The sequence below is a fragment of the Diorhabda sublineata genome, chromosome 11 (assembly GCF_026230105.1).
Source record: "Diorhabda sublineata isolate icDioSubl1.1 chromosome 11, icDioSubl1.1, whole genome shotgun sequence".
Lineage (NCBI taxonomy): Eukaryota > Metazoa > Arthropoda > Insecta > Coleoptera > Chrysomelidae > Diorhabda > Diorhabda sublineata.
Genome location: NC_079484.1, coordinates 2,796,584 through 2,814,898, shown reverse-complemented (window position 1 = coordinate 2,814,898; position 18,315 = coordinate 2,796,584). Strand labels below are relative to the sequence as shown.

The following is an 18,315-nucleotide window of genomic DNA, read 5'->3' as shown; positions in this document are numbered from 1 at the left end:
AATCCTCTGGGAATTTCATGATACTAGAAACTTTTATTTACGAGCGTATTCGAGAAGTGATGCAACGTTGCGTATCTAAGTGCGACGTTGACAGCTGGCGTTCTAAATAATCTTGTGTCTTGTTTATGTCTTTTAGTAAGTAATGCATAACGAATGCGATTTTCCATGAAAAATAATGTTAATTGACCCTTTTGTTGATATTAACGTCCCCAATGGCTCGCAATAGCAAGGAGAAGTTGTAACTACTGACTAGTTTCGACGTTATTACGTCGCATCAGAGCAGTTTAACACCAGAACTAAAGACAACGTCAAAGAGCGCCGCATTTGGTAGTTAAACATTTCCCAGTTAACACTAAGTGGCGTCATCTTCACTCCCAACTGCGAACCGTTAGTCAGGTGGAAATCTAGCTAGTCGCCGATAATATAGATTCCGAGGTGTGTAAAATATATCAAAATAGAGTATTTCTACTATTTACATCTGAAATAATTTCGAAAATGTAGTCTGCCGTTCTTCAGAGGAGAAAACAACTACTTTCCTGGCTAATGCCTCGACGAATATTGAATTACAACTCCTCTGAAAACTCTCGTTCTTTTATTTGTCCTGTTCACCATTCCTCCAAAGTATAGGAACGCATTTGTTCTTTTAAGTTGTATTACTTAAATTTTTGAAAGTACTGATGTCTTATAACCGCGAAAGATTCGATAAAAGATTAAAAAAAATTGTTGGTGCTATCTCGCAACGCTAACAAACTGGCAACCGTAAAATTTTGCCACTCGGAATATTCGGTATTTGTAGTAAACCAACACTATTCAATCAGTCAGTCAGTTTTATTATTCAAACGTGTTTGGCGGTAAGAGTATTGAAAATAATGATGCAATATCGATCATAAAATCCATAGCCAATTGAAAGTGAACTAATTAAATTGTAAGTAAACACCTAGTTACTTTCACGTGATGTAATATTGTATATATAGGGTGGAGAAAATAATATTTGTATTCGTGAAGCTATTTTTTAGGTTAGACGTTTATCCAATACCAAAAAATTGTTTTTAATATTTGAATACCGACAAAAAATATTATTTGACAGTTAGTTTTTGTATATTTTTATGTATAACTGATTTATTTGTTTATTATTTACTTCCTTGACAGATTTTCGTCAAGATTTACATCGTTAATTATTAGGCTGTAGTCGAAAAAAAAAACTATTGCTTTCTGACGTTTCCTGTTCCTCCGGGCCTTGTGCCAGCTCGTGATTTTAATACCCGCCATAAAATTTTACAATGTGCCAACTCGTGATAGTGGTTGTCCTGAAGATTAAACAACTCGTGACGGAAGATTATGCAGCTCGGGATTTTAATTATTAAATAAACTCAACCTAACCTCCCCGCTGACTTAGCATAAAATGCACCAAAGACATTTTTAACTTCCACACCACGTTATTTGTTGAAGAATAAAGAACGGAGCAACGAATTTATTATTTTAATTTTATAAAGAGTAGTAGGAATATTGGGGGTAGAATTTTAACCAATTGCAAGTGTGCATTATTAAGTTATAAACAAGTTACGGCTTTTGCAAATTTTAAAAATTTCATTTTTCTGAATATTGTTTAGTTTCTACCTAATGCTGAAACGAAATTTAAAGAATTCAGAAATTCTATGTTCTAATTTTTGGATTTTCCAACCTTACAAAGTGGATTAGGTACTAAATTCCAGGTAATATTCTTGTAGTCGGTCTACCTTTTCGTTTACCTGAAATATCCCCGACCCGAGTGGGGGAAAACGCGAAATAGCTGGTGAAAATTGAAAAAAATGAAGGATATTTGTGTCCTGCAATGTTTAGTAGGGTACCTTAGGCTTCTACCTTATCTCAACGGATTAAAAATCGTTGTTAGTCCTTCAAAATATTAAAATTTTAGTACCATTACCTTGCGTTTTTCTGAGGACGCAATTTTATTTTACCGATGCATGGGGAGGGGGTCAAGGAAAGCTTAACTCCAAGTTTAAGGGGTTCCACCCCTTGTCCCCGGCCGCCATCTTAAATAAAGGGGTGAAAAGCTATTTTTGACGATATCTCGCGAACTATTGTCTCTATGAAAAATTCGTAAAGACATAAATTGTGGAAATTTGCTTTGCCTACAAATTTCTTTATGACACTTTTTCCCATTAAGTGCGTCTTTAAAAAGTTATGAGCAAAAAAGTGAAAAAATTTTGTCAACAATTTCTTTTTTCGCTCAATAACTTTTTATTTTTTGATTTTTCAATAAAAACACCTCAATAATTTAGATCTTTCTTCGAGGATTTATTTTATATGTGTATTTTTTGAATTCCACTCATTCTTGTGGCTCATAGAGCGCTCTAAAACTGCCGCGGCGCGTCTATGCTCAACACATTGTGCCAAAAACAAAATACTTGTTAACCATTTCATTTTTTTTCTTAATTTTCTTTTCTTTACAGATTTTTCTGAACATTTATATATAATTTAATATTTTTAATCGATTCTTTTCCACGTCACTTATGAGGTAGGCGCGTTTTTTTTTTTGTTCGCCCCTTTGTTGGTGGTGGAACCCCACAAACTTGGGATTAAGCTTTCCTTGACTTCCCCACATCGATAAAATAAAATTTCGTCTTCGATTACGAATAATCTAATTTATTCACTCCTATTGATCGATAATTAATTATTTAACGGCTTTTTGTAATCAATGGTGTCTATAAACAAATAACATAAGTTTTAACTCACTGTACAATATACTATTTCGAGTTTATTACATTCTATTTGTTACGAATTCAAATTTTTAAATATCTATGGTGGAATTCCAAATAATTTTTTATGCACATTGTTTTTAAGTTATGGTTATCTAAAATACTTTCGTGGCGAATGTAACGAGAACATTTTTCAAATTTTTGTTTAAAGATAATCGTAAACAGTCAGATTATCAGATTATTCGGAATCCTGAAAAGAAGAGTGTGAAAACGACTGCTAATGTTGTATGCTCAAGTTCAGTTCAATTTTTGATTCACTTATTGGATCCCCCGGTATATTTTCGAAAAACCATTGCCTAATTCGTAATCAGCGTCCCAAAAAACCCCCGACTACAAATTTTCCATTTTATCCAAATTTTCTACTTTGGACAGTTTTTTTGGCATCTTCGCCCGACTGGATGGATATATTGGCGTTTACTTTTGTCAGATATATTCGATTTACATCCATTGAAGCCGATTGAGGTCGGTTGTCACTTTGTGTTGATTGAAAATTTATTTTCGGAGTTTATTCACGCCGACTGAAGTCGAATCACTTCAATTCTTAAATATATTTGGATATATTGGCGTTTACTTTTGTCAGATATATTCGATTTACATCCATTGAAGCTCATTGAGGTCGATTGTCACTTTGTGTTGATTGAAAATTTATTTTCGGAGTTTATTCACGCCGACTGAAGTCGAATCACTTCAATTCTTAAATATATTTGGATATATTGGCGTTTACTTTTGTCAGATATATTCGATTTACATCCATTGAAGCCGATTGAGTTCGATTGTCACTTTGTGTTGATTGAAAATTTATTTTCGGAGTTTATTCACGCCGACTGAAGTCGAATCACTTCAATCCTTAAATATATTTGGATATATTGGCGTTTACTTTTGTCAGATATATTCGATTTACATCCATTGAAGCCGATTGAGTTCGATTGTCACTTTGTGTTGATTGAAAATTTATTTTCGGAGTTTATTCACGCCGACTGAAGTCGAATCACTTCAATTCTCAAATATATTTGGATATATTGGCGTTTACTTTTGTCAGATATATTCGATTGACATCCATTGAAGCCGATTGAGTTCGATTGTCACTTTGTGTTGATTGAAAATTTACGAATCACATTAATTCTTATATATTTGGGTGTATTGGCGTCTAATCCCAATCGTCTTCTGCATTTGTCTATGTAGTTCTTGGTGGACTCTGCCGTCACGAAGTTTCTGTATTGTTGTGCAAACTGTCGCAGTCTGTCAACAGTCGACTTCTTCCAATTTTACACAGTTTAGTACAACTTTAACGTCTTTTGTCCTTAACTTGCTGGTAGCGTAGTGAATGGTTTGCAAGGACTTGGAAAGAGGGAAATTGATAAACCAAAAGAAAAAATTTTCGACTTATCAGTTATCCAAGAATTCAACTGAAATATGAAATAAAAAGTGAAGAATTTCTGCAAAAACCACATGATTTGGTAATAATTTGATAAACAACCAAGTATATCCCGCATTGTTATTAGCAATAAGACCTTGTATCTAATTATTGTTTAAATAATTAGACAATTGGAAATTACTTATCGAGCCTTGGATATTACTCACGTTATCAAATTATTTTTCAAGTTAAATGCATTGTAATTACAAAACGTATATAGAGTTGATATAATACTCAAATATTGCAGTTTATAATTAATTTTATACGAGGGATATACGGTATTTATAGAGAAGAAAACGGTGTTTCTGTATTCAGTTAAAAAATACACGCGAAAACCGACGTTTTATAATAACGAAGCTTTTACTTAGTTTTCTACAAGTTTCCCGGAATATTTTTCGAAATTTCTGGATATCTGCAACAAAGTGGTGACGATAAATGGTCGAGATACATGGAGATGCCACTCCATTAAGTAGTAGTATACAATTTCCCATTAAAAAACAAGATAATGTTTGGAATCCTGTCACAAAGGACAATTATGGGATAGGCAACCTCCAACGTATCCTTCGCCGTGATTAGAACATCACCACGTAAATTACGATGAAAGAAAGACAGTAAAGAAGTTTTTATTTATGTTTTGCATTATTTCTTTCTCTCGTGAATCATTATATCTGGTCAACGAGGTACATAATTCGGTTATTTATTTGACTATTTGACATTTGACTATTCTAAATTTGATTAGATATATCTATTACCATTACTAAGTTTTTTATCTTATATTTTGTCACTTTTCTATTAATAATTGTTGTTTTTTCGTGCTTTGCACCTTCTTTTTCCAACTTTATTGTAACACACTGTATTTCATATCGTGTTATTATCGTCTACGAATGCTAGACGTTGATCTAGTTTTTCCAATATCAATTGCAGATTATAAAAATCATAATTATACCTGCCACACTTTCTACAACTCAATATTAAATTATAAAACGTAAATAGACGAGTAAAATGTATCTACTTGTAAGGGCGTTTGGTTTAAACAGGCTACCAGACGTGACCTGAGCCCTTTTTGTACCCCAGCCGTCCATTAGAACTTCGGTAGTCTTTTTATTCGTTTATAAACATGTATAATTGTATCCTGGATAATCTGCTACCTTTTGCTGTATTAATTTTTCGGTTCTTTGAATGATCCACGGCAACCCCTTTCGTCACTGCTCGATAAATGGAAAATTTATTTATTTTAGTTGATTCAGCAGTTGCATTATTAGATTGCTACAATGTGCAATTTCTTTGTCTTAAGAACGCCATAATTTTATTTATTTAAAGAAATTTATGAATCAAATTAATCTCACCAAGCCACGCCACTGCTTATCGCAGACTTTGCGGCAGGAATATTTCGAAGAAATTGTGTACATACGCCTTCCGACGGCTTCGGCAAATAGAAATGCATTTATGTTTACGATTCGATGTTTCCATTGGTAAACAGTGAAGATGATGAGTCCACGTGGACTGACTGACTAATTTTATACATTTTTCTTAATTTGGTATATTTTTTTATTGTCAGATTTCTCCGTTTTTCATTATTTGCTCCAACCTTAGCCTTTGAATGTACTGCTTTGCCTTTTGCTATTTCTAGTGTCATCTGTCATACTTTACTTTACAATATATATTTAAAACTATCAACAATCATCGTACAAGTTACTTTTTCTCACCCTGTATATGTATATTATATAAATCGAATCTTCTTTCAACTAATACAATCATTACTTTCGAAAATTTAAAATTTTTTACAGATTTTATAACAAATTTCTGTTTGTTTTTTATATTCGCTTAATCTTCGTACCCATTGCCAGGTCTGGCAACGTTGCTTAAATATGATTTTCTACTCAACTGATGACATTCATCAATTTTCATAGTTTACTAGTGAAAGTTACAAAAAGTGATTTCGGTAAATGTGGAATATCGATTAAGTTATTAAATTTATAAATCAGAATAATGAAAGAAGCGGTAATACATATCTCAACAGCGTTACGGGTAAAACGTAATTATATTTCAATGTTACCGTTGCATGTAATCATTAACTGATAAGACTTGTAACATAACCTACAAACCGAAGTTATCTACAAAATGAAACATACAGTTTTGTGTCGTTAGATTTTTCAGTACGAAAAAATTATTGTAACAATAATAATTATTGAAAACAATCGATTAGATTTAGAACTAAGTTGATTATTTGAATTTCTAACGGCGGTCAGTTACCCAGAATAAAATCCGAGACAAAGATAAGGAGATTCAAGGATGCAGGGTAAGCACTTATAAATGGTTTTCTGAACTATTTTTGTAGCTTTATATTGTTTATTTAGTGACCTAATTATTTCGAAAATCGTTTTACGACTTAAAAAAACGAGCTACTAGTCAAACTTCTTTCTCATTATAAAGTTGAAGTTTTTTTTTGTACTTGACATGATGTTTACTTCATAACTTTATATTTTTTTTATCTAATCTATTACATATAAGAAAATATTGTGATATTTGAATAAACAATCAACTTTAGTAACGTCCCATTTTGAATTATATTTGTATCTAATATTTATACGAGATGAAATGTTTTGTTTTGTTTCAGATGACGCCACAAAATGTACAAATTTAGTTATCCGAAAAAAAAGTTTTCTATTCTTATTGGGATTATAGTTTTAACGGTAATTGGTCTATTGATACAAATAGATACGATTCGTTATCCAGAAAATAACGAAAACACAAAAATATTATATAATATTCAATCAGATACAGTTAAACAATGGCGGAAACTTCGAGAGAATTTAGTAAGACATTAATTTTTATTATTAATTATCATTATTTAAGCAAATGCTTCATTGGATATCACACTTTTAGCTCTTCGATATTTTCAAAAACTCTTTCGAGTACCCTGTAGTATGTAATATGGGGATATCAGTAGCTATTCAAACCCCTTCTACTAATCCATCAGGAGCTTAACGGCCTCTTGGCCACCTACAACGAATTTACCATCCTTAAAATCCAGCATCAAAAACAGATACTATTAAAACTATTCTTGATGTTATTTTTTTTATATCTGACAGATGAAAAATAGAATTTTTTTTATTTGTTTTTTCTTAAAATAACCTTGGAAGTTCATACTGAACACCCTGTTTACATTCCCACTGCACCAACACTCACAAATTAAACTGTTTACCTTCAGTCTCTGAAGGAGATAACTTGGTTATCGAAACGCGCATCAGACAGTAAAATCGTGGGTGGTGGTAGTTCAAACAGTGTGTTCAGCAAGGTTAAAATGATGTTCTACGCATTTAGAAATTTGGAAATGCTCTTAGGAATTCAATGTTAATATTTTATTGCAGACGAATCTTTCGAATTTGGGGCGAATCTTATTTTTGGAAGAGCAAGAACCAGTAATTAAATCCACTAAGAAACATCAAATATTGATTTGGAAATATGGTCCTACTATAGAAAAGAGATTAATGATGAATTTCTCGAATGAATGGTGAGGTTTGGAACTAATTTATTCAACCATACATAAATAATATAATCAAATGTGGTAACGATAAAAAGTTTGGAAAACATTGCATCGACTATAAATAATATACTAGAAACAAGAAATTTTATTTTATTTTTTTTTAGTAAATTCTTGCTGTCACAATACAACAATATGTTATGATCGGTAAACGCCCTTTTTATGCTTGTTTACAATAGTGCTATTTAGGGGTAACTAACCCTTATATAAGATTATTCATCTAACCAATAATTGTCGCTGTTGCAGGTTTTCTGCGGTTTTTCTATAACTTGGTAAGCCAGTTCACATTTCTGCACCAATCACCTCAACCCCAGCCCTCCAGAGGAGCAATTCCCATATCAGGGCAAACTCCAATAATCCAATGAATCCCCCTTCATGAGATCTACCCTATCTTCTTAGACAATTCTTCCATAGCCATTATATTAAATCCTACCTCTCACAGTTCTTCCATCGTTGATGTGGTGGTTTTTCTATAACCTGGTGAACCAGTTTACCAGCCCGACGATAGGGAATAAAGCAGCCCAAACCCCAGGACTGCAGGGGAGCAATTCCTACATCAGGGCCAATTGCTATGAATCTTCCTCTTTATGAAAAATTTCCTCCTGAGCATGAGTCGGTCTGCTGTTTTCAGGGTTTACCGTCGTTACCAAGAGACTGGTAACTTCCATCGAAGGCGCGGTTCCGGAGGAAAAAAGTGCACGTCTGAGAAAGATGACGGATTCATTGTTTACTAGTTTTTAAGTCCAATAAGTGCTCAGAGAAGCGCGAGAAGTAGCTGTGAGTGGGTGGATAGTCAGAAGAAGATTTAAAGCAGCTAACCTTGAGTCAAAATGGCCAGTTACTGGCCCTAAATTAACCCCAGTCCATTTACAAGTCACTTGGACTAATGGACAATGAGGCTCCATTCTCTTCTCAGGCGAAAGCAAAATGTGCCTGCATGGTAGCGATAGAAGAGGTCGAGTCTATGGAAGACCTGGAAACCTTTTTGCTCGACCGCGATCGTGCGTCTTGAGTCGATTTTTTTGCTCACGAGTTCTATATTTTTCAGGGTAGATCCTTTCAAGAAATGCCCCGTAAAAAATTGTGATATTACTTATAAGGATACAAATATAAAAACAGCGGATATAGTATTAGTTCATTTGCATAGAACGAAAAATCCGAAAGAACTACCTCCGATGAGAGGAAAGCCTGATCAAATTTGGGCTTTTCTAACAGAAGAAAGTCCTCATCACACCTTTTTACGTCCTGACAAAAATATTTCCATCGCAAGTTTTAACGGAATTTTCAATTGGTCCATGTCTTACAGGTAATATATTTTTTAAACCACGCCATATGAAAGTTGTGTTCCATGTAGTGAAAGTGACAGTTCCGTACTGCAAAACGCTTTCGGGACGTTCTGGAGTAACCATTTCAATGTTGACAGTTGACAGTTTCATTTCGATGATTTTGCGTAACCTTAAATTTTTCATTTTCTGATATTATTTGTTTTATCCGAAGTTTTGTCTAAATTAATGAATAACAATGAATGATGATGGAAAATAAAACATCGTCGATGAAGAATTACTCGAAGAAAGCAACGCGGCCGGAAAAATCTCGTGCAAGGTACGAAAAACAGTACGAACTCTTTATGAAGTGGTGTCACCGGAAAAAGGCGAAAAATCCAAGGGAATAACCATCAGTTTCCCGAAGGAACAAAACAAAGGGTACACTGTAAAAAAATCATGACATGAAGGAAAGGAAAGTTGCGTTTTGAGTGTTCCGTGTAGTGAAAGTGACAGTTCCGTACTGCAAAACGCTTTCGGGACGTTCTGGAGTAACCATTTCAATGTTGACAGTTGACAGTTTCATTTCGATGATTTTGCGTAACCTTAAATTTTTCATTTTCTGATATTATTTGTTTTATCCGAAGTTTTGTCTAAATTAATGAATAACAATGAATGATGATGGAAAATAAAACATCGTCGATGAAGAATTACTCGAAGAAAGCAACGCGGCCGGAAAAATCTCGTGCAAGGTACGAAAAACAGTACGAGATCTTTGTGAAGTGGTGTCACCGGAAAAAGGTGAAAAATCTAACGGAAAAACCATCAGTTTCCCGAAGGAACAAAACAAAGGGTACACTGTAAAAAAATCATGACATGAAGGAAAGGAAAGTTGCGTTTTGAGTGTTCCGTGTAGTGAAAGTTCCGTACTGCAAAACGCTTTCGGGACGTTCTGGAGTAACCATTTCAATGTTGACAGTTGACAGTTTCATTTCGATGATTTTGCGTAACCTTAAATTTTTCATTTTCTGATATTTGTTTTGTCCGAAGTTTTGTCTAAATTAATGAATAACAATGAATGATGATGGAAAATAAAACATCGTCGATGAAGAATTACTCGAAGAAAGCAACGCGGCCGGAAAAATCTCGTGCAAGGTACGAAAAACAGTACGAACTCTTTATGAAGTGGTGTCACCGGAAAAAGGCGAAAAATCCAAGGGAAAAACCATCAGTTTCCCGAAGGAACAAAACAAAGGGTACACTGTAAAAAATCAAAAACTTTAACCAGAGAAAATATAATAGAATTCTTGTTACATTCTTATGCGAATCGAATTGGCTGTAGAAGCATCCTTGACAGGAAGGAAAGAAGCTGACAGATTAGTTTCATAAATTTTTGATGTAAAATAATTCTTTAAAATATTCTAAACGACAAAAAATTTGATTTCGATTATCTGCAACGATGTAATGAATCTTTGTAGAATGGATTCCGATATTCCAGTACCATACGGTAGGACGATTATTAAGAAGCGCCCCGAACAAGTGGATTTTCATTTAGAAAAACGAAGAGATGTTCTGGTAGCCATTTTAGGATCGAACTGCGGTAGTAAAAACCATAGGTGGGCCTACGTGAAAGAACTCAAGAAGTATATAGATGTCGACGTATATGGTGCATGTGGGACATTGAAGTAAGTATCATTACTCATTGAAATTATTCCAGAAAAAAAAATACTGTTATAATACGAGGTTTGCTAACTAAGTTTTAAGATATCCGCTATTCACTGATATGTGAATACAGAGGTCGATAAATTTGCTTCGAGAGGAAAAACGCAGTGTCAACATGAATTTATTAAAAGAAATTACAAAAGGGATGCGAAAAAGTGTTGCTGTAAGTGTTCGAATTGCATTTAAGGCAGGTACAACGAAGCATGTCAAGCTGTCCGCCGAAAAGTTTCAAATTCTTCTTAAATTGCATTTCGGAGACCATCCTGCATGAAATGTTCGATTGGTGCACCGAGATGTGGATAAAATTCAAGCGCAGCACTTCAAGACCTCTATAAGATCGCGACGAATCATGGATCTATGAATTTGAACCCAAAACTGTCGACTGTATGGGTTTTACAAGACGGGCAAAATTCATTTTTTGATCATTGATGCGTTCAAATCACATGTTTTGGGGGTAGCTCAATCGAAATGGAAAAAAAGGGTTCAAAAACATAAAAAAGTGTATCTTAATGGAGAATATTTTGAAAAAACAATTCAATTATAATTATTTTTAGTTATCTATTTCAAAACTTATGTAGCAACCCTCGTATTGAAGTTCAGTGTGATGTTAATTCACTTGTTTCAACTTTTTTAAATCACAAAAAGCATTTTAATACTATCCCTGTATATAAAAGTGGGGAAAAGGATTTTTTTTTGTTTGAAAAAGGGGTTTGTTGATACAAGCATTTCAAAAAAGATATCAATTGTTGTGGAAGTGGAAAATTAAGAAAAAACCACGAGGTTTCACATAATAATACACAAATATACTATTAAATTTCTATAGAACGGGGTTTTTTGATACGAGAAGATCAGTTTTTGTATAAAAAAATTATTAGAGATGGAAAATAGAATAAAATCCATAAATATTTTGATTTTGAGAAAATATTTCGTATAAAAATTTAATTAGAAGCACGTTGTTTTATTAGAAACCACCATTACAAAGGAAAAATTCAAAATAATGTATATAATCTCAAAAAAAGAAGTTTCTTCGTAGCCCCACTTCAAATATTTTCCAAAGAACAGCCGCATTCACAAATTGAGGATGTGCGTCTATTATAATATGATAACTATTTAATATTATTTGTGTTTTTTCTTTTGTTTCAGATGTCCTGGTCACTTCAGAAAAGACTGTCCCGATTTAGAAAAGTATCTGTTCTATTTATCTTTCGAAAATTCAAACTGTGACGAATACATTACGGAAAAAGTTTGGTGGAACGCTTTTCACAAAAAAAATTCCATCCCTATAGTCATGGGTGCAAACCGGGCGGATTATAGGAGAATTCTACCACCAAATTCTTACATAGACATAGACGAATTTGCGAATCCAGCATCTTTAGCGCAATATCTACTTAGACTAAACAGAACCGACGAATTTTTAAAGTATTTCCAATGGAAATCGCATTTCGAAATATTAAACGAACACGGGTATTTTCAAAGTCAAAATTTTCACTATTGTCGTGTTTGCCAGGCTTTAAATTACAACGAGAAAAAACATAAAGTTTATGATAACTTGGAGAAACAGTGGGATCCCCAAAATGTGTGTTATCCTGCTTGGAATTCGAAATAATTAAAATACATTTTAGGCCCACAGCATGGAAGTGATTTTTAATTCTCCAAGCTTAAAGAAAATATTTATTTAACAATAATGAAGGGGCTACAGGACTTTTTATATTGTGTATTTGAGGTTATGTATCCCAAAAATAGCCTTTTTGATTACTTCCGTACAGTTTCTGAGTCTACTAATTCTGAAATATATAAATATGTGATTCAAATTTGGGAAAAATGTATCTAATTATAAGAATGTAATGTAATGAGATGGTTCAAAACAAAAAATCTTGTTTTTAGCACTGTTAGATTAAGATAAAACGGCTCTAAACGTGCTACCGCTCGATTTAAATCGAATAAAGATAAAAAATACAAAGATTCCATTTCATTTGATATGATTCCTTTGTTAAATCACACCTATTCCTCGGAGAAAGTTTAAAGTTCAAACAGATTTGACCTTCATATGCGAACTGGGGGAATTCATATGCATAAACAAATATGATGGATGCCAAAAAACGTATCAGTTTAATTTTTATATGTACCCAAAATAACTTGCATAATGAGAATATAAATTCCCGAAAATTGCTGGTAACATATCCAATAACCTCTAGAATGTGGTTAAACATTTCTGGTAACATTTTAAAGCTCTCAAAATGAAATTAGTCATAAAGAAAATCATAAATTGTAAGTTAAATTCTCAATTACATCCATTTTTTAGTATGACACCACGTAATTCCTATTTGTTGGAAGATTGTTATAAATTAAGCATTTCTTTGAATTCATTTATATGTTCAAACATCATTTAATTCATTATTTTGATTTATTGACTGACTGAACAAAAAGTAATAAGCTTAGAATAAGTTGTTATGTATATCTTATGGTGGTTATCAAGAACGATGGTGACGATGGAGAAGATCTAGAAGAATAACAAAGGGAAGTGAACAATTGGAAGCTGTGAATGTGATAATAAGTTCCAAAAAAATCTCCTGAAAGGTGAAGCTACATCTGTAGAAAACAATAAGATCAATGCCAGATTTTAGAACAACAAAAATGATGGATATAAACAAAAAGAAGATATAGAGGTGATGAAAGACCTAAGAGAGAGAGAGAGGAATTAAGGAAAAACGAAAGCAAAAAAGTAGGAAGAAGTAGAAGTGAATCACTTACAAGCTATAGTCTTAAAAGGCTTACATGTAGTACCTAAATATATTTTTTTTGCAAATGTGTTCTTTTTCTATGTTTTAACTACAATACTTTATTGTGTTTTGTATAACAGAAACCTTGAGATCCTATAAAAAATTCGATTGTATGCTAATTAATTTCTAAATCTAGAATATATTTATCAATTACATACCTGTTTTTTTTACATAGAATCATCTTCAAAATAAAATTATATCCTTGAAACAATAAATTACTTATTGCAATTACAATTATGTACTAGATGTGATCATCGTGCTTACATGATAATATCCGTATATTGTGTGATGAAACTGTACAAGGTTACTTCTAGGCAATAACTGATAAAATCTATGATCTCTCAAACAATTCAATGAAACATGTTTCTGAAACTTTAATAACCGACCCAAAAAAGTATTCTCCAACAACAAATAATACATTTTATCAAAAAGTAGATGCGGTTTTAATGAAACAAATATTGCAAGAATTATTGCAGAGATTGCACAAAAAACTTGTACAATTACAACTAAAATAATTAGATAATAAGTTCTAGTTAACATAAAATCCGCCCGACAGTTAACAAAAGAAAAGAAGGTAATGAGAAAATAAATACTCAATGTACAGGTAATATACTAAACTATGTTTAAATATGTTTATATTTTATGGAACCATAATTAGGTTTAGAAATTAAACTTCATAAAAAGATGACTAATCAAAATAAATAATACTTACCCAAAGCCGGATATTGTTTGTGTACAGTAATGTCAAACAATTCGTATAATATTCCGATTTACAACAAACATCAAAATAATCGAAAATAAATAAAAATGTCTACACTACACACTACAACTTAACAATACAATGAAGTTAGCAATTCATGTCAATTTTTGACATACAACACTGTTAGTAGATATAGTGAAAAATAATGTTAATAACTCGTAATAATTTATAATATCCACAATTATGATATTAAATATACGTAGTTATCAATTATCGGATTAATTGATTACTTAGTTATATTTCTTTCTGTATGATTCATGTTTATTGGCAATACTGTGTACGAGTCAAACACAAGTCAAGTGATAGGTTATTTTTCAATCATGGCAGATCTCGTTATGGAGTCAGATGACAATAAACAAAACCTTTTAAAAACTGGAAATAAACAATGGGTAAAACTAAATGTAGGTGGAACGTGTTTTTTAACAACAAAAACAACTCTGGCAAGAGATCCTAACTCATTTTTGTATAGACTGATACAAGAAGATAATGAACTAGATTCTGATAAAGTGAGTTTTTTTTAATATATTTTATTATGTTTTGTTGAACGAATTTTTGTAGCAGTAATTATAATAGTCGTAATACAAAGTTCAATAATATATTTTTGTTCAGATACGATTCAGTTTAATCTTTTGTGTGACTAATATTTATAATACTAGTTTTATAGAAAAAAAAATACTTCGAATTCAAAGTTTTATATTACTGTATTTATTTCAGGATGAAACTGGAGCATATTTAATAGACAGAGATCCCAATTATTTCTCCCCCGTTTTAAATTATCTTAGGCATGGAAAATTGGTGATTAATAAGGGTTTAGCAGAAGAGGGGGTATTAGAAGAGGCTGAATTTTACAATATTGCAGAATTAATCACTTTGGTAAAAAGACGAATAATGATTAGAGAAACTAGACCTAATAAAGATGGTAAAAAACATGTTTATAGAGTTTTACAGTGCCATGAAGATGAATTGACACAGGTATTCTTCCATCAGTTTTCTGTAAATTTGGTACTAAGACTATTAGAACCTTCATTATTCTAGTTCTGTTTGAATCTATATATCTTCTTATTTTATTATCTCATTACTTATAGGGATTTTTAAGTTTTCAACCGTAAACTATTCTTCAAATGTTTAAATCATCTATAATTTTTTTAGATGGTTTCAACTATGTCAGATGGTTGGAAATTCGAGCAATTAATAAACATCGGTTCTCAATACAACTATAACGCCGATGAACATGCCGAATTTTTGTGTGTTGTAAGTAGAGAATGTGGTGTACCAGATTGTCCGGAAATAAAGAGTGACAGAGAAGACAGGGCCAAAGTGTTGCAACAAAAAGGTTCTAGAATGTAGATTTCAAAGTGTGTTAATAAAAATCTGAGATTTTTCAATAAATCATCATCTACAGGGTGTATCATATTGACAATGTTGTTGTTAAACAGCACAATAAGTAATTAAGGTAAGAGCACCAGGGCAGAGACTTTAGTGAGGATATTTCTTTTAAAAAAAATCATTTCAAATAAAAAAAATATCTTCCAAATTTAATGCAGGGCTCTTTATGTAATTAGTACTAATTAAACTGATATAATTAGAAGTCGTTATTTTTTTATATGCATTTTATTTATTTAAAAGTGCAAGTATATTAGGCATGTCATGACCAAAGTCAGACATCACTGAATACCAGTGGCAGACTAAATTATTAACGAATTTATCAGTGTATACAGTTATGTGCCATGCAATCAATCTCATCATTTACTTTTTCTTGAATGATACAGATATATCTGTAACTTGAGGGTATCTTTTTCTACCCACAAAAGATACTAATATGATAGGATGCTTAATATCTTTTTTGTTCACATTTTTAATTTCTCATCATCTGACTCCATATAGTGAATATATTTTTATTCTGAGTATTTCTTTTTTCTTTCTGTTCCTTCGAATCTCCTATCTTATTATAACCATTCCTAGAATCTGGAGAAGCAATTGATGGAATTTTTTTCATTCTCATATTGTTATTTTTTTTTTGTAATTTGATAGAGGCCAATGTCTGCCTCCATACAAGGAACATCTTCATTGCTCTACATCTTTTTTCTTCTTATTACACCCTGTCGAAGAATCTGAAGAGGCAACTGATGGAATTTTTTTCTTTTTCATATTGTTATTTGCTTTTCTTCTCATCATCGTCAATACTATTAAAACATTGAAGTAAACCCTGTATAATGTGGTGTCTGATATATTTTGGATGTTGTCAGAATGGTATGCCCTATAAATTCTAAACTCTTATATTCAGTAGCTTGCTAATATAAAAACTGACTATTTTTCTAAATATTTTTGTTTGCTAATATATTTTATTAACAAATCTACTTCTGTATCAGATTTTCTTTTCGAACAGTCTGTAATATTTAATTATTTGTTGGTACAACTTTTATCTATTACTGAATATAAGATTTTTAATTTTTTACTCCATCTCATTTCATTTGGTGCAATTTTATATAAATATACGTACATACATAAATTATATCTCAAGACGGTTGATTGTTTCATCAAATGTTTTGAATTTAAGTATAAAATCATCAATTTCATAGTTTTAATTTTTTTTAATTTAATTTCAATGTTGTATACCATTTTTTTATAAATTTATGTATCTTTAATATTATAAAACTTTATAGATTGAAAGGTGTGAAGATGTCAGTGAATTATTTATAAGTTTCAAATTCATCGTAGACAAAATACTGTAACCTAGACACTTTTTTGTATATTCAAGAATTTAGTACATTATTTTATAGAACATTTCAAATTTCAATCCAATCACTATAATTTTGAATTTTTGGGATAAAAAATAGTGAAAATTTGGAAAATAATCCTCCAATAATGATTAAAAATCTTACAAAACAAATTATTTGTGATAAAATTGAAAAAACACACTCATTTAGCCAACTTTCCACTGAAATTGATTTTAACAACTCTGTTAAAAACCTTTTTGGGATCTATAAATTCAAAGTTGGTGTTATATTGAGCTACAAAACTTTTACCTTCTATTTATACATAGTGACACTATCTTTTAACCAGAATCATTATAAATTGATTTTTTGTTTTTTAAACTATTATATATTTATTTTTTAATTATAAAAATGTTTTGAACAGTTATTTGTTAAATAGTTTACCGAAATCAGCACATCTTTGAATGCTGCGTATATTCGATTGATTCTCAATTTGTAAATTGATATTTAGAAGATATTTCCATAAAATATTTCATAGTTTGATTGTTTGTGTACTTCTTTTGCCTTTCCATAACACAAGATTGAAGGTGTTCAACATATTCATTTCTTACTTAGAATAACAGTAGGATTTAATCCAGTATATCAAAACGGGATAAAAATATTGATAATTTAAACAAAAAATATATATATATATATATATATATATATATATATATATATATATATATATATATATATATATATATATATATATATATATAGCCTCTAGAAGTTAACTTTCATATCCAGGATTATTATTTTAGAAAATTCAGTTTAAATTTTTGTTTAAAAAAAAATTGCAATACATATAATCTTGAACTAGAGCACAAATGCAACGTTTTAAGTCTATTCAGAAAATCGGTTTCTGGAGCTCTTGGATATTAATAGGGGTTGAATTGTTTTTTTTTTTGAAAATTTCAATTGTTACTTAGATCATATTTGTCTAATTCAAGTTGCAATGCTACACTTATTTTATTCCTTCCTAAAACACAGTGAGAAAACACATTGAATCTCGATTTTGTCAATTCTTTGAAAAAATATTTGCTTCTGGTCGACCATCCGTTTTTGTTCTTTTTACTAAATATGGGCCCGTCACCTAGGTATTTTGATGAAGAATTACATAGCAATAAAATTTTTGGCTTGTTACGCATATAAATTTCAAATGGACATCTACTTCGCAATCCTAGAAACTGTTCGTCTATGGTAAGATAGGCGATGGCGTTTACGACGTTCTGCAGGTGTCAATGAATTTTACGTATATCATCATTCAATAAGTCGTGCGATTGACACAATGTCATTGTCAAATCCATATGACGTTTAT

At 31.5% G+C, this 18,315-nt stretch overlaps 3 protein-coding genes across 4 annotated transcripts in view; 2 read left to right on the top strand and 1 right to left on the bottom strand.

Moving 5' to 3' along the window:
• LOC130450277 (uncharacterized) overlaps positions 1-14,561 on the bottom strand; it is a 43,964-nt gene extending 29,403 nt beyond the window's left edge. Inside the window, exon 1 of the mRNA XM_056788596.1 lies at positions 14,194-14,561. The gene's annotated coding sequence lies outside the window, so the exon portion shown is untranslated. The remainder of the gene's footprint in view (positions 1-14,193) is intronic.
• LOC130450276 (glycoprotein 3-alpha-L-fucosyltransferase A-like) lies at positions 772-13,636 on the top strand. 2 transcript variants are annotated; one of them, XM_056788595.1, is made up of 6 exons: positions 772-925; positions 6,791-6,989; positions 7,545-7,687; positions 8,766-9,023; positions 10,458-10,664; positions 11,845-13,636. In XM_056788595.1, exons 2-6 carry the CDS (start codon positions 6,804-6,806, stop codon positions 12,305-12,307), a joined length of 1,257 nt encoding a protein of 418 aa, XP_056644573.1. In that variant the 5' UTR covers positions 772-925; positions 6,791-6,803; the 3' UTR covers positions 12,308-13,636. The 2 variants fall into 2 exon arrangements, with proteins under 2 accessions (XP_056644573.1, XP_056644572.1); XM_056788594.1 differs by lacking the exon at positions 772-925 and adding an exon at positions 4,422-6,472.
• Positions 14,361-17,503, top strand: LOC130450278 (BTB/POZ domain-containing protein KCTD5). Its single transcript, XM_056788599.1, has 3 exons — positions 14,361-14,747; positions 14,956-15,213; positions 15,391-17,503. The coding sequence occupies exons 1-3, from the start codon at positions 14,499-14,501 to the stop codon at positions 15,586-15,588; spliced, it is 705 nt and encodes a 234-aa protein (XP_056644577.1). The 5' UTR covers positions 14,361-14,498; the 3' UTR covers positions 15,589-17,503.
• The last annotated feature ends 812 nt before the right edge of the window (positions 17,504-18,315 follow it).